General features: G+C 36.3%; 2 protein-coding genes across 5 annotated transcripts; one reads left to right on the plus strand and one right to left on the minus strand.

The window, feature by feature from the left end:
• Positions 1 to 109: 109 nt before the first annotated feature.
• On the minus strand, positions 110 to 4,696 carry LOC140777264 (factor of DNA methylation 5-like). Of its 4 annotated transcripts, none has more exons than XM_073121264.1 (7): positions 4,606 to 4,696; positions 3,367 to 4,272; positions 2,594 to 2,775; positions 1,340 to 1,429; positions 937 to 1,224; positions 588 to 800; positions 110 to 343 (listed from the first exon to the last, which is right to left on the minus strand). In XM_073121264.1, the coding sequence occupies exons 2-7, from the start codon at positions 4,256 to 4,258 to the stop codon at positions 116 to 118; spliced, it is 1,893 nt and encodes a 630-aa protein (XP_072977365.1). In that variant the 5' UTR covers positions 4,259 to 4,272; positions 4,606 to 4,696; the 3' UTR covers positions 110 to 115. The 4 variants fall into 4 exon arrangements, with proteins under 4 accessions (XP_072977365.1, XP_072977364.1, XP_072977367.1 ...); XM_073121263.1 differs by having other exon boundaries at positions 3,367 to 4,264; positions 4,397 to 4,693; XM_073121266.1 differs by having other exon boundaries at positions 4,397 to 4,693.
• Positions 4,697 to 7,478: 2,782 nt separating this feature from the next.
• On the plus strand, positions 7,479 to 14,414 carry LOC140778490 (mitogen-activated protein kinase kinase kinase NPK1-like). The gene is made up of 17 exons (XM_073123231.1): positions 7,479 to 7,896; positions 8,013 to 8,054; positions 8,173 to 8,238; positions 8,339 to 8,449; positions 8,535 to 8,615; positions 8,709 to 8,786; positions 9,227 to 9,309; positions 10,867 to 10,948; positions 11,054 to 11,154; positions 12,055 to 12,094; positions 12,258 to 12,317; positions 12,396 to 12,445; positions 12,540 to 12,702; positions 12,808 to 13,029; positions 13,232 to 13,569; positions 13,717 to 13,784; positions 13,863 to 14,414. Exons 1-17 carry the CDS (start codon positions 7,486 to 7,488, stop codon positions 13,958 to 13,960), a joined length of 2,094 nt encoding a protein of 697 aa, XP_072979332.1. The 5' UTR covers positions 7,479 to 7,485; the 3' UTR covers positions 13,961 to 14,414.
• Positions 14,415 to 15,254: the final 840 nt, after the last annotated feature.

A 15,254-nucleotide genomic window follows, 5' to 3' on the forward strand; every position in this document is an offset into this window, starting at 1 on the left:
GACAATAGTACAAAATCTAAAAGAGGGTACGAGTTTTTTTGTTCTTTTTCTTTTTCGTTCCTCCACCTAGAGAATGAAGAAAATGTTAACTGGCAATTTGCATGATTTACTTCTCTCATCGCTTGCGTTTATGAGTTTTCCATTGCTTTAATATGTACTGAACCACCTCTTTTAATGTCGCTTTTCGTCCTTCTTTGTAGTTCCAGAGTTCTGATACAACGTATCTCCCGCTGGGATTATACTCATTCATCTCCAGCAAAGCCATTGTCACTGCTTCGTGCACCTCATCGCCCAACTCCTCTTTTAAGGTTTGTAATTTCTCATCATCCTCTTTTATAACTTCCTGCACAAGAAGAGATATCATGAAGATGATAATAGCATCTTTTCTGAAAGTGGTCACGAGTAAAACAAAGCGCAAAGAACTTCACCCTTGAGGGGAAGACAATACATGTGATCATATAACTTTAGATCAAAAGTAACTATTTGACATATCAAATTCCACATTTCCAGTTCTGGACTATACCAATTCGTCATGAAATGGTTAATAAAAATGGTGTTACGCAGCTACAGGAGGCACGGTGGATTACCTTCTCCTTTTCATCAGCTATGATAACTTTAAATGGGTGCCATTCTGGATTCCTGAGTTCATCTTGCCATTTGGAGCAAAACATCATAGCTTTAACATCAGCATCCTCTTTTGAGTATCTTTGCTTGCATGCATTGCGAAATGGCTTCTCATCCAGCTCACCCATCCTCTTGATCCCAATCAATGATCGGCCACTCAGCATCTCTGTCAAGCCCTGGATCAACAGAAAGGAACATCACAGAAGAATTATTGAACTTAAAAGATGGGTATAGAATACTGGAGTTGTCATATACATGTCAAAATATATGTAGTAGTTGATAGATGTTAGTTGATGTGTTAAAATCTCATACGCTTATCAGCTCTTTGCGAGCTTCTTGCAGCTCATCATTGCTCTTGCGTTCTTTGATAATTAGAGCCTGGTTCAGTTCTTCCATGCCTTCCATTTCTTCAATTTTTTCATTAAGTTGTTCGCTCATCTCATCCATTTTTTTCTTTACAGATGAATCTTCTTCTCCTCCCATATGCTTCATCACCTGCAGCTTCCCTTTTAGCTGCTGTATTTCCAACTCCAGTTTCTGTCTTGCATCCAACTGTTTTTCTAATTGAAGTATCTTCTTCAAAGCAGCCTCTTTTTCCCTCTGCAATTTCCCTCTAGTAAGACAAAAGCTTTCGGCAATACAATGGAAGAATATAGAAGTCATTACGTTCTTGGACACATTTCTTAAGGAACACATCAAGCTGACAGTAACAAACCTTCTGCTCCTCCACAAGCCTCAAGACACTTTCATCAGCCTTCTGCTGCTCTATAGTTGCCAAGTGAAGTGAGCTGTCTTTCATTGCATTCTGAATGACAAAAAAGAAAAGAAAATTCACATGAATTATTTTGTAGTTATCTTCTTTAATCTTGAACAAAAGTTCAAAAAGTACGTGTTTATCTTAAATAACAACAAAGAAAGTACATTCAGTGAAAAAGAAAAGGTTGCAGTTACTTCACAGTGCAAATGATTTTTTCTGAGGAAAGCTGTATTTAGTATATTAAACATTTTTGAGAATAAACCCTTTTACAGTTTATACAGAAGAGCAACACTACTACTAATCTCAAATGTCCAAACATCATTATCTCAATCTTCATAATGAAATGCAAACTAAATTTCACTGCTTCATTGACAGTAGTAGCATCCAAAGCACACATAAATTCCTCCAAATTTGGATAGCATGCATACACAAGGTAATTTGCTAACTTTACACCGTATCCAGCAGCTCCCCGAACTGCCTCTAGGGCCAAAAATATAAAAAATGTTTCTGGATATTTTCTCCCACTAAATCAACAGTTCTCCACAATCTTTAAGATATAGTTGAATGATAAAAAAACTTATTTCAACAAAACGGGTTTCTTATAGCAACACTAAGTTGTTGAAGGGGAGTAATTACCACAGGTAAAAAATATTTATCTTGTGTTGTGCATCACCATTCAACTAAATATTTAATAGCAGTAACTCATTACAACACAATTAGCATGCTTGATGACAAATAAGCCACGAGCATCATGCTGCGAAGTTTCAAACCACCAAGTAGCCTGATGTGAGTCAATAGCCATGTAATAATATGCTAAAAGTTATTACTTAACACAACAACACCAATCCAGAGACTTTATTAAGAAACTTAGCTGCCAATCATTAAGAACTGTTAAGTCTGTAGTTCTAACCAATCATCTTTTCCGGATTGAAACATTAAGTAAAATTCCTTTCTGAATCATTATGTGCAGAGCTACAACTTGGTCACGACCATCCCATCATCATTCCTTTAAGATCATTCAGCAAGTGGGCTACACACTTCATCATTTTGACCGGACAGCCTTCAACAGAATAACTAGGGATTTCTTACTTCAATAAGAACTTTGGGACTTTACAGTGGAACGAAAATAAAAGCTCAACACTTGTAGAATCTTGAAAGGAAAGCATATATTGGAAGGGGAGAAAAACATAAGTTGGGTTCAACTATCAATACCTTTTGCTTCTCATCTTCCAGCTTTCTTTTGTCATAATCATTTTGTGCAGCCAATCTATCTAGCTGTCTACGTCTAAAATCAAGTTCTTTTCGTTTAGCATCCAGTTCCAATCGCAAATTTTCATTCTCCTCAAATATCCTACGTGAATGATCACGAGCAAGTTTCTGCATCTTTCGGATCTCTGTATAGGTAAAACATAACAAAGAGTAATTAAATACAACCAATGACTAAGAGGTACTGTGTAACTAGATGTCAGACTTCAAGAAAACATAATTTAGTAACTACCATGTGTCGGTGGATAAGTAAACTGCTGGTCAAACAATATTCTAATCTCCCTATCCTGGTAAAGAAATAGCTAATTTGTTTATTCTAGTGCAACAAGGAATGCACAAAAGGATGAACAAAGAAACCCTGAGAGTCTAGGTCTAGATATGAAATCCATAGTGCTTATAGGCAGAATAGCATTAGATAAACTGGACTTATTTTCTGTCAAACCAGTTCCACTAAATTTCTGTTCCCATTGATTATTTAATATGTAATGCACAAAAGAAAGACTGCAGGTTTATCAAACATATCCACCATAGATAAAATTGCAGCCTTAGCTATCCACTTGAATCAGAAGTTGATTGGAGTTATGAACTAACGTAATTGGACAGATACAAGTATAAAATAAAAGGCAGTTTTCTAGATATATGAATCTGGACAAATACGACAAAGAAACATCCTTTTTTTTTTCAAATATTCGGAATCAGATTTAAAGCTTAAAACAAACCTTCATTATAAGCATGTAGTAACTGGTCCCTCTGCTCCATCATTTTATCAAGGGAGAGAGTAGTTTCATTGTATTTACATTCAAGTTCTTGTAAATGTTTGTTCTTTTCCTCAATCTCACTAGCCAAATTTGCTACGAGTTTGTCAGTCTTGCGTGATTCTTCATTTGTGAGATCACCAACAGTTTTCAGATCTCCATTCTTTCGCAAATGCTCTCCTACAGGGCCAGGAGAATTGTAATCATCTGCTCGTGCCACCCATCCATAAATTTCAACCCCTCGGTGTCTCCTTTCGGTCCAGTCCCTTTTACCATACCGTTCTGATTCAAAATGATTCTCAAAAGCCATTGCATCTTTGAAACCAGTCCAATCTTTACTGAAATCAACAATAGCAGTGCCAGTGTGACCTTTATAATTCCACAAAGCATGCACTTTTAATGGATGGAAACGTGATAGTTGTTCCTTCATCCTGTTTCCACTTTCTCCTACGTAACGTCCATTCCTATACTCAGTTGGAACGTTTACTAAGATGCCCATCCAAGGCCACACAAACTTCTCATCTCTTCTTTTAGAAGGACGCTTCTCCACAACCATCAGCTGCATTGATGAACTCGAAGTGCCGGCAACGTCATTTCTCAAATATCTTTCAAGTGCCCTATGGGTCGCCTTTACTTTCCCCTTCCGGTTTGATGCACCGATTCCAGATGCATGTTGGAGCAAATCCTTATGGTTATAGTCCTGCTTCTTTTTCCCCGCACAAAAAGGGCATCTGTATGTTTTCTCTGTGTTTTTGACTTTAAGCTCTCCTGCCTTCAAACGTGAGTAATATTTGGCCTCGTACTCCTCAACATCTGAGTCATTTATCTCAGATTCTTCCTCTGAACTGCGATCCATCTTGCACTGCAGAACTAGAGCCAAAAATGGGGGTAAATTTAGTGCTTTAAGCAGGAAAAAGTTACAACATACACATCTTGTGCTCTACGAAAAGAGAAAGGACGCAAAAGTTGACAACAAAAAAAAGAAGTCATTTACCATCAGCAACCAAGCATTTTCAAAATTGTACAACGGTCATCTAGAAAAGATCTCATGTTGATAACAACGCAGAGAATAATTGACAAAATCTTAAACAAGTAGTGCCAAAATGCAAATTGCAAGCGAGTGAAAAGGCTCAGATAGGAGAATGGAAGAACGAGGGTTTGCGGGAGGAGAAGAAGGGGACATGAGTAGGCGCCGGCGGTTACCTCGCCGACGGCGGTGCACCCGATCCAAGCCCTAGTTCTCCCCACCTCTCTCTCTCTCTCTCTCTCTCTCTCTCTCTCACATACACACACACAGTTGCCGAATGCGGGAAATGGGAGAGAGATAGAGAGAAATTATACAGAGTGTGTGCTCAATAGTGTAACATTTGGCGCATGCCGAGCACGTGCTTCCAATACGGCAGCTCCCGCCGTGGCAAGAGTCGATCTTCTGAAGAGGCGATTGTTGGAATTTCCTACGGTCACTGTAGCTGGCAGGCTTTGAAATAGTTTGAACTAATTATTTCTATCCTTTACTTTTAAGAAAAGTATAATTCTGCATCACTAATACTGTCATATTTGCTTGCTAAATTTATCGCTTTTCTAAGCCATCACTGTAGCTCTTTGGTTACGAATTTAATTTCCTCTTTGGACACTGAGATTTATATGTAAGGTATTCTCTATCACAATGTTATATACGTATAATTTATTTTCATTGTAGTTTATTTCAAAGAATATTAGCTTCTTTATATACTTCAAGAAAAGTAATAAGTTACTAAACATTTATATATATATATATATATATACTTTTATCATCTATTCGTGAGCTTGGTGGAGATCGTCATTGCACCGGTGATGTAAGGTAAATAGATATTGGATTTGATCTTTCAAATATTTAATCTTTTCGGTTTTTTCTTTCTAAAAACTCAAACACCGACGGTGCCTTTGTAGAAGGGCACTATCAAGGAGGAGTAGGTGCAATAGTTCAAAATGACAAAGGAGTGGTTCAAGGATTTGTCTCAACGAGTCGATATTACTCTCCAAGCTCTGAGCTCTCCAAATGGGGCTAAGGTTGGTTCCTAAAATAGCGAGGATAATAGTGAAGACAAACTCATTAGAAATGCTCAGAGTAATCAAGAGCAAAAGATCTTGTCCGTGGAGAATAAGGAATATTACTATCGAATGTATTGGCTCAATCAGGGGAATAGCCAAAATTAAAGTTCAACACACTGCTAGAAGAGGCAATCAGGCGGCCGATTGGGCAGCCCATCGAGGTAGATACAGGTCCAATTTTTATATGCTTGGGCCTAAAGGTCCGTCCCCACCAGAATTATGTAATATTCTAACCTTAGACTCCGGACGCTGCACTACAAATCCAGAGGCTATTTTAGCTTAATACAAGCTCTATTTAATCCAGAAAAAAAAACATGACAAAAGGATTTGAATTAAGAAGGTTTGAAAACTATCAATTAATGAACAATTCAAACATAGAAAAAGAATAACTCTTTACATTTACAAGCTCTTAGTGAGCTTCCTTCAACTACTTCTTTCTCCCAGTAGGTTTACTAGTCAGATCCTTGTACTGAGCTTCCATCTTTCTCATTTCTTCCAGTTGTTCTTCATGTCGTTCACTCATCTTGAACAATTTCTTCCATACTGTTTTGAATCTTCTTCCTCACCACCGACAAGATGCAGTAACTGTTGTTTTTATTCCTTTCAGCTGCTGTACTTCCAATTCAAGCTTCTGAATCTCATCCAGTTGCTTTCTCACTAACTTCTTCCCAGAATCCTCATTCTCTCTCTGAACATTTCCATCAGTTAGACAAAAGATTCCAGGAATTATGGAACAGTATAGAAATCAAAGTACTTTTTGTAGGAGTGTTTTAATGGAAGAACATCACTCCTGTCCTTCCACAATACTAATCATAATCAGCATTAATCTAAGCCATTTCTAATGCAGTTTTAGTAAATACTGGTATAAAATTGGTGTAAACGAGGTTGTGATGGTGAATTGGAATTTGAAATGAGAAATATAAAAACTCTGAACATTCTAAATCTGACAAAGTGTATGTATGTATCTGAAAACTATAAGAATATCAATATCAAATCTCCATACCTTTTGCCTCTCGTTCTCAAGCTTCCTCATGCTAATATCTTAAAATCCAATTCCAGCCGAATGGTTTCATTCTCCTCAAACATTCTATCTGAATGGTCATGATCAATGTTCTCCATCTCTCCAATGTCTAACATAGAAGCAAAGGCTATAAGTTTAGAGATATAGTTGAAGAAAACTCAAATCCTACACAATGAATGAAATATTTATTGCAAGAAGGTTGAAATACTTGCTTCATTTTGAGAGACAAACAGACTCATCTTTTAGTATGCCATGGAATGCCAACAAACTCCTTGGAAAGCCAAACGATTCCTTGGCAGAACTACTGATGGGGACTCGTTTCGAAGTCTTTAAGGAAGGCAAATCTAATCATCTAATTGCTCCTTTTACTATGGATTTGTTGTAGTTGCAAATGCTTGCATGATAATATTATTATTTTACTTTTTAATATGACAACACATGGTTATTAAGTTATATCAGCTAGTTATATATTTGTATAGTGAGAAAATAATTTTAAAATATTATTTTCCGTCGGCTCAAAGATATTTTTATCCTTTGATTTAAAATATTATAAATTTAAAAAAATATAATTATTACTCTTTATATTAGTATTGAACTAAATATCAGAATAACTTATAGTAGTATTAGCTCTCTTCTATTAGTTTTAAAAATAAGAAGAGTTATAACTAACCGTTATTCCACGAGTAAACACAGCCTGAGGTAACTTATGGGTAAGCTAGGAGTGACTTAAATAGTGGCTTTTATTTCTTAAATAATAAAAGGACAAGTATTTATTTGTAATATAGTCAAATATAGGGTGTTGTTTGTATTTTTCTCACTTTGGGCTACAATTGGACAGGAATCAGGATTAAGCGGGGCGCACTTGATTAGAAAGATCTCTCCAACGGTCCATAAGGGTGTTTCCGGAACTTCAGGGCGAAAGTTTTTGAAATCAAGAACCAGAGAGGGAATATATTTCTAATTTCTAATCGATGCAACCAAATCCTCTGAGGACGCCGAAGAACTCCACTCGAGCGATGAAGAAGGAAGAAGGCTTCGTAGGTAGCGCGATGCAAGACCTCTTCGGATCCGTGCGCCGATCCCTCGTCTTCCGACCAAATCCTAGCGCGGAGGAGCCATCCAGTGTCGGTGCCGGGGTTGGCCGGATCGCGGAAAGAATCGGATCGTGCATCAGGAAATCGAGGGCTGGACTGGGCCTTGGGTTGGGGTTTCTCCCCAAGAGCCCGTCTCCGCCTCGGAGGCCCGCGATCGCCGATGTCAAGGAAGAAGACGACGCCCCTCCGATCCGTTGGAGGAAGGGCGAACTCATCGGTTGTGGCGCTTTTGGTCATGTTTATATGGGTATGAATCTTGATTCCGGCGAGTTACTCGCCGTGAAGCAGGTATTATTTCTGATCTGAAGGCTTTCCTGTATCTAGGTTTAGGGCTAGGGTTAGCTTTTTCTTTTTTCTGTTTGGATTTTGGATTGCTGAATCTGAAGGTTGGTGCTTTCTTGTAGGTTTTGATCGGGACGAGTAATGCTTCCAAAGAGAAAGCGCAAGTTAGTATCCTTATTGATTCTGTTATGTTTCTAGAATCTGCACAAGCTGTATATTTTCTTCCAAAGTTATGGGTTTCGTTTGATTCTATGATTTTTTTCTTTGAAATATTATGGTCAGGCTCATGTAAGGGAGCTCGAGGAAGAAGTGAAGCTTCTCAAGAACCTTTCTCATCGTAACATTGTTGTGAGTGGAGAGAGAAACATTTCTCTTTTTTTGACGATTCAATGGATCTCCTACCTTGGATAATTCTGATCGACATTTTTATTTTCTTGGTATTGAATAGAGATACTTGGGAACTGCAAGGGAGGAAGATACACTCAATATCCTGTTAGAGTTTGTACCAGGTGGATCTATTTCATCATTGCTTGGAAAGTTTGGATCCTTCCCTGAGGCTGTAAGAGACCCTCTTTTCTTTTCTCAAACTGCTAATATAATGGTGCAAATTGTAGATATGAGTCGCTAACCATTCCTTTAAACAGGTTATAAGAATGTATACAAAGCAGCTGTTGCAAGGGCTGGAGTATCTACATCGCAATGGGATTATACACAGGGATATAAAGGCACAATTATTTATCTTAATAATTTATTTAGTTTTTATGTCTTTTATTTTCTTAATGATGAAGAAAAAATCTTTATGCTGCTATGAATTTCAGGGGGCAAACATACTTGTCGATAACAAAGGGTGCATTAAGCTAGCAGATTTTGGAGCATCTAAGCAAGTTGCGAAACTGGTAAGTAGACTTACAGGTTGTGTCAATTGCTTACTTTGAATTGACAATAGAAAGTCATTTATACATGCACATATAAATCTCCACTTGGAAGAAATTTTTACATTCTTAACTCAATCATGATTTCAACTTTCTGAGTAGTTGGAGTAAGCCACATAATGTGTTGTTTATGATTTTATAAGGTCATTTCCAAGTCATATTTTTAACAAGCTTATGCTGTTAATTTCAGCATAGTAGCAGATTGTCTTGTAACCTATGTTTTTTATGGCATTGTATGTTCAAATACATTACATCTTGGGCACGCAGAAACAAACAGCAGTTGCATATACTTTTTGTCTGTCAAGTTTAAATGAAAGAAAAGAAAATTCATGTCTTTATGGTTAATGTGTTTCATGTTTTCAATTTCTTCCAGTATCGCTAACTTAGCTGGTATATTTTGTTAGGCAACTATGACAGCTGCAAAGTCCATGAAAGGAACTCCATATTGGATGGCTCCTGAAGTAATTGTTCAAAGTGGGCATAGCTTGTAAGCATTGAAAATTCTTTTGTCTTAATTTGTGTGGATACCTTTGTTTCTTTTGGACCTTGATATTTATCTTAGCATTTCTTTCCGCCAATCTGATGTCTTTTATAGTTTAAATAATAAGCTTTTGAGACCTTATTTTGTTCAATCTAGACAAAAAGAATCAAGGAAAAAGGAAAATCCACAGAATCTGAGTTATCTTTTGATTCCAAGGCAGAACCTAAAATAATAAGTCATTGCTTTTATTGTTTAAAAATTCAGAGGCTTCCATATTATATTGCATTACTGAGTTGTCCTAAAGGAATTGTCTATTCACATGCACCAACATTATATACTTAATTTTACGTGCTTTGTATTATCTTTTCCCTGCATGACTCTAATATCATGTGGAAATATATCTAGTCATTGCAGACTTGAGTGTTGGGGACCATTCAACTTGCAGCTTATTGGAAGTGTAAAATTGGTTGAAACTTGAAAGAGAAGGTTAATTAGCAGTAGTACCATCATTGGCACATCCTTTAGTTCGATAATAATTGGATAAATAGAAAAATAAAAATAATAAAGCTGTTTGAACTATTTCCGATTGACTTCTGGGTCATGGTTAAAAATCAAAATAGACTTATTGATTTTATAATTAGTTGATAGGATGGGAGGCCTATATTACTGCTAGACGTTCAACTGGATAGCCCTGAAGCAGTTTATATTTTCTCAAGCATATAAATGATTCTTATTGCAACTTTTTGTTGTATGCCCAAATTCTCATTAGGTGCTGCGTATTTTCTGTTGTTTATTAGCACTTCTATTTATACTTGGAACATTATTTGAACAATTGGGAACTAAATAGGCTCTGAAGCACACTTTAAGGATGTTCGGTAAGGAGGACTAGATGAATTAATTTCAGATGAAGTGCCTAAATAGTAAATGGGAATACTGAAGTCGGTTATGATGTATCATTGTTTAGGACCATTGAAAGTGATCTCATCTCTGCTGATCATCAAGTCATGGCACATCTTTAAGATGATATATACTATTTTTTGCCAGGATAAATGTCATCTTGCATTCATCTCATATCTTTATCTAGTCAACTCTGTGCTTTGCGAAGACAAACATTGTCTTGCATTTAACTCATATCTTATTCTAGTGAACTTTGTGCCCTTTTAGAATTTTGTTTATGAATGAGACACTCTCAGCTGATTCCTGCTTATCTTCATTGATTTCTCTTCTTGGTATAGTTTTTCCGTATGTACCAAAAGTTAGTGAGAATGAAGTTCTGCGCAGACGAAGAGATTAAGCTGCTGGTGAAATTGCAATAATATAATTACAATCATAGATTTTTGTACTAGAGGAAATTAATTGGACATCCAAACAATAATATCCATGCTCTTTTATTTATTCTATTGATATTTTTTCTTTGGCTTTGGTTAGCCCGTTGAAATTTATCACTGTTGAAAATGTCAGATTGCATTATAGTGAGAAAGAAAATGTTTCACAGCATGTTGATGACTTGATTCCACAGTTTCTTTTACTTATGTTGTTATTGATTATATGCTGCCCTCTCAGCTCTGCTGACATTTGGAGTGTTGGCTGTACTGTTATTGAGATGGCTACTGGTAAGCCTCCCTGGAGCCAGCAATACCAAGAGGTAAAACTTGTTCAGTTTCAACATGAGATTGTGAAATACTAAAATATTTCCACGAAATATGTTTGTTAAACTATTGTTCTCTCACTAGCCCTCCTATTTGTTCAGGTTGCTGCTCTATTTCATGTTGGAACAACAAAGTCTCATCCACCAATTCCAGAACATCTCTCATTGGAGGCCAAGGATTTTCTTTTGAAATGCTTACAGGAGTATGCACATAATCCTAATTTGTTCTTGATGGGTTTATGCTAAAACTATACTTGTCTAGTTGTACCCACACTTTTAGAATAAGTGCTAGGTTTTGTATAGAATTATTTACACTCAAATACTTATGTTGCATTTGATAATCTTCTCTTATTGAATAATCATACATCCAAGAACTAAATCACTAGCATTCCGGTGGATATGCATGCAAACGTAGATGGTTTACTTCGTAATTTTCTTTTGAGAGAAGTTTATGAAGCAAGCATTTTTCGTATGTGCTTTTATATGTATCTGCTACCAGAGTTTAGTAAAATCTATATATACACAACGTGTCTATGTGTATATGAGTGTATTATTGGTAATACAAGCAAATTATAATGTAGATTTTACAAATGATCATTGTAAAATCAAATGGAATTCGTTGGTTGTCACTACTCATTACAAGGTTAAGATGCTTATACACAACCATTATGGAAACCTATACCAATCAAAAGATGTCCAGAAATCATTGTATTGCTGTGTACTAATAGTATTAGTTGCATACCTAATAGGATTAAAAAATAATCTCTTCTCATCATTTCATGTATAGAAACTGTAAGCTAGTTTTTAAGATTTTGTCTCTACAACATCTGTCAGATAGTAAGCATCTTTTCTGCTCATAAATATTATTATCATAAATTATCGAGAAGAGGCATTTATCTTATAACATTAGTTGCAGGAGGCTTATCTTTTTTCTATTACTATTTCCTTCCATGTCATGTCCAGCCTAGTAAGGAAAATTATTTTTAGCATAATTACCTAGAAATATATAACCAGAGTTGGTCAGCATGCTGCTTTAGTGACTGTACTTTCTCTTGTATGTCTCCCTAGAATCCTGAGCAGTAACATGCTATTTATTGTTGCAGGGAACCTAACTTGAGGCCAACTGCTTCTGATTTGCTTCAGGTAATATTCTTATGAAGCTTGTTCATTGCATTAAAGTAGTAGATTAAAGAATGGCATGCAAAAGTCATTTGAATTCATTATCTGCATTATCCTGCTATCATCTTGGGATGCGCTATTAGGTTCATGATGTGTGTCATTTCCTTAATTTTTTATTTTTATGCAGCATCCATTTGTTACCGGAGAACTTAAGGATGCACATCCATTGAATCATGTCGTGCCCAAGGTTAGAGTACCAATCGCAAGTTAATTTTATTTAATTAACTCTTTCACTTTACTATACCTAATACTGGTCTGATGACAGGAACCCGTAAAACCTGATCTCTCAACATCTAAAATGCAGACGAATAACTTGTAAGAAGTGTTGATATAATGATTTATCAAATCATTTGTGATTCATTGGTGATTTCAAAAGCCTCTTGTCTTACAGTTTGTCTTATATAACTAGGGCTTCAAATACTTGTACGGGCTTTGATAATGGTGACACTTTCAACAGCTGCTCTACTATAAATTCTGATAAGGTCTTCAGAGCCAAACCGATCTGGGAAACAAGTACCAGTAATGACATGTGTCAGTTCACTGACAGGGATGATTTTCCAATGGTTGGATCAGTAAGATCTTGTCTCGATGCCTTTCTGCTGTGTGAAATGGCTGACAACAATATTCTGCCTTTTGAAGTTAATAATGATTATCATATTCTTATTTATTTTTTCCAGAGCTTTAATCCAATGTCAGAACCTTTTGATGACTGGTCATGCAAATTCAATATAAGTCCAGAACAAAGAACTATCAGCTCACAGGACTTTGGTGAATTAGTAGTTAATGGTGCTACAGACAGTGTGCAGAAAGGGGAAAATGATTTCACCTTCCCTTGTGAAACAATGTGTGAAGATGATGAAGTCACTGAGACAAAAATCAGGGCATTTCTTGATGAGAAGGTGCTGTTTCATGTATCTTTTCCAATTAATTTATACTAGTACTCTTGATGCAAATAGTACAAGAGAGTCTGTCAATCAGCATGTATTACAGGATAGTGTACGACACAGCTGAATTAGTAGTTAATGCAGATAATATATTATGTTCTTGTCGAGCTGAACTGCTGAAGTGCCAACTAATGAAAACAATTTTCTTGCATCGCAGGCCCTTGATCTGAAGAAGCTACAGACCCCTTTATATGAGGAGTTCTACAACACCTTGAATGCGACCAATTCTCAAGGTGTTAACAGTATTTACAAGGAAAACATCACAACTAAATCTGAATTGCCACCTAAGGTCAAGTTGTCCCCAAATAAGGTAGTAAGCGGGACATCCACACCACTTGCTGAGACTGTGACTAATGTTAGCCCTGGGAACTGCAGCAGACGTGTTTCAAGCTGTGGTGTGGAGAATAATAGAATTTTAAGAGAAATAGCTTCTCCTCAAGTTAATGAGTTGGGACCTATTCTTCAAGATGCACAACAAGAAACAATCTGCCCAAGGTTAGTTATTCTCGTACAAGACTTTATATTCAGATTAGTTAGCTATTGCACAACCTGTCCAAGGTTGGTTTGTCTATTTCTAGATTTTCTTCATTAGTATTTTATAGTCTGTAGCTGATTTAAAAAAAAAAACATTTGCCAAAGCAGTGTAAGCTTTTCTGAAAGGCAGAGAAAGTGGAAAGAAGAGCTGTATCGAGAGCTTGAGAGGGAAAGAGGTAATAATTATTGAATGATAAAAAAATAGCATGTATTTTATGATGCCTGTTTTAATTTATTGTTGAATATGCTAACAGAGATGCGCCAAGCTGGCATTGGCAAAACGTCTTCTCCCAAGGACAGCGGTACAAATCGAAAGAGAGATCGTCTACGGTACACATCTCCTTCCAAGTGAACACAGACATGTTGGCCTTTTCTGAACAGCTAAAGCCCGCTTCATCTTGTCCTAAATTGACATACGGCATTTGTATGATTCAATTTGTCCCGTGTTGGATTGTGGCTCCTACTATCTCTATCATTTGATGAGCTGAAAGCTGGAAGCTATACTGGAGAAATTTGTTTCTGTTTCAAACGCAGGAATCATGAGCAATGCTAAGTGGAGCTGCAGTCACGAGCTGGCTGGTCTTCACTGTACTGCTGAGAAGAATATAGTGTTTGCTTTTTTAAAGCAATGTTCGAGGCTATTACCGTCCAAATGTTTTCTTTGTGGAAACAATTCAGTGTTGTATAATATTGGGTTTCTATCATTCCAGAGGACAGTTTGTTTGCTTATTTTGGTTCTAAAATTATTTGAATGGTGTAGACCATATGTATGGTAATAATTAATAAAGGGTAGATATTAACTATTAACTAGAGATAAACTAATGACAAGAGATTAAGCTATCAGCGTTGATTTCTTGATAAATATTTTCATCTGCAATCTATACATCGTAGTAGTTATGACAACATAAACAGTAAGTATGCCATTTTAACTTCTGCACTGTCGGTCAGTTTGCAAGCCTGCCAAGCTCTAGCTTGCTCACTTTGTTTTATCTTCACTTCACTCACTGAACTTGTTCCTATCCAGGGCATGGGGTTGCTTCTCAGAGATCATCTCTCTTTCGCTCTTCTTTATAAAGCTTTTCCCATGCATTTTATTCACAGAATTTCCTAATTTATTTCTCTTTTATTTTCTCACAGCCCTGCTGAACTGGAGCAATGGTTGGAGGCTCACTGTGAGCTCTTCAACATAACTTGGTTAGGGATAGAACAGTTGCTATTTGATCCTTTTAGGACCTGATATCTCTATTTCTATTTGCGTTAATCATTCTAATCCATTTCCCCCCACCTTAATTCAAGCATAAAAATGGTTTTTTTTTTGTGTGAACTTGGACAAATAAATAATGATAAGCTAAATGCAGTTGTTGTCATGAATTAGTTAATCTAAGACTAACCCTCTTCTGTCACCCAATCTGAGTCACGCTTATTGTGATATTAATAGAACTCCAATTCTTAATTCTTGGTGCAACTCTTTGCATAATTGTAACAGTGCTTTTGTAATTTAATTATATTTAATTTTTTGATATATAATGATTTTTTTTATTATACATCGTATTTGAATATATAAATTATGTGTTATAAGATGATGATGTGTACGGTGTACCGATTGCATAAAAAGATATGCACTTATTTTTATATACTAACAAATG

This window comes from Typha angustifolia, chromosome 15, assembly GCF_048772165.1.
Source record: "Typha angustifolia cultivar Huaian chromosome 15, ASM4877216v1, whole genome shotgun sequence".
Lineage (NCBI taxonomy): Eukaryota > Viridiplantae > Streptophyta > Magnoliopsida > Poales > Typhaceae > Typha > Typha angustifolia.

Excerpts from the sequence above, each read along its gene's own strand:
- LOC140777264 (XM_073121263.1), bottom strand. Across the intron at positions 2,776-3,366 it reads ACTACATGCTTATAATGAAG|AGATCCGAAAGATGCAGAAA; the intron begins GTTTGTTTTAAG and ends TTACCTATACAG. Across the intron at positions 1,430-2,593 it reads TGGAAGATGAGAAGCAAAAG|AATGCAATGAAAGACAGCTC; the intron begins GTATTGATAGTT and ends TTTGTCATTCAG.
- LOC140778490 (XM_073123231.1), top strand. The coding sequence starts at position 7,486 with ATGCAACCAAATCCTCTGAGGACGCCGAAGAACTCCACTCGAGCGATG. Across the intron at positions 7,897-8,012 it reads AGTTACTCGCCGTGAAGCAG|GTTTTGATCGGGACGAGTAA; the intron begins GTATTATTTCTG and ends GCTTTCTTGTAG. Across the intron at positions 11,155-12,054 it reads CTTTTGAAATGCTTACAGGA|GGAACCTAACTTGAGGCCAA; the intron begins GTATGCACATAA and ends TTATTGTTGCAG.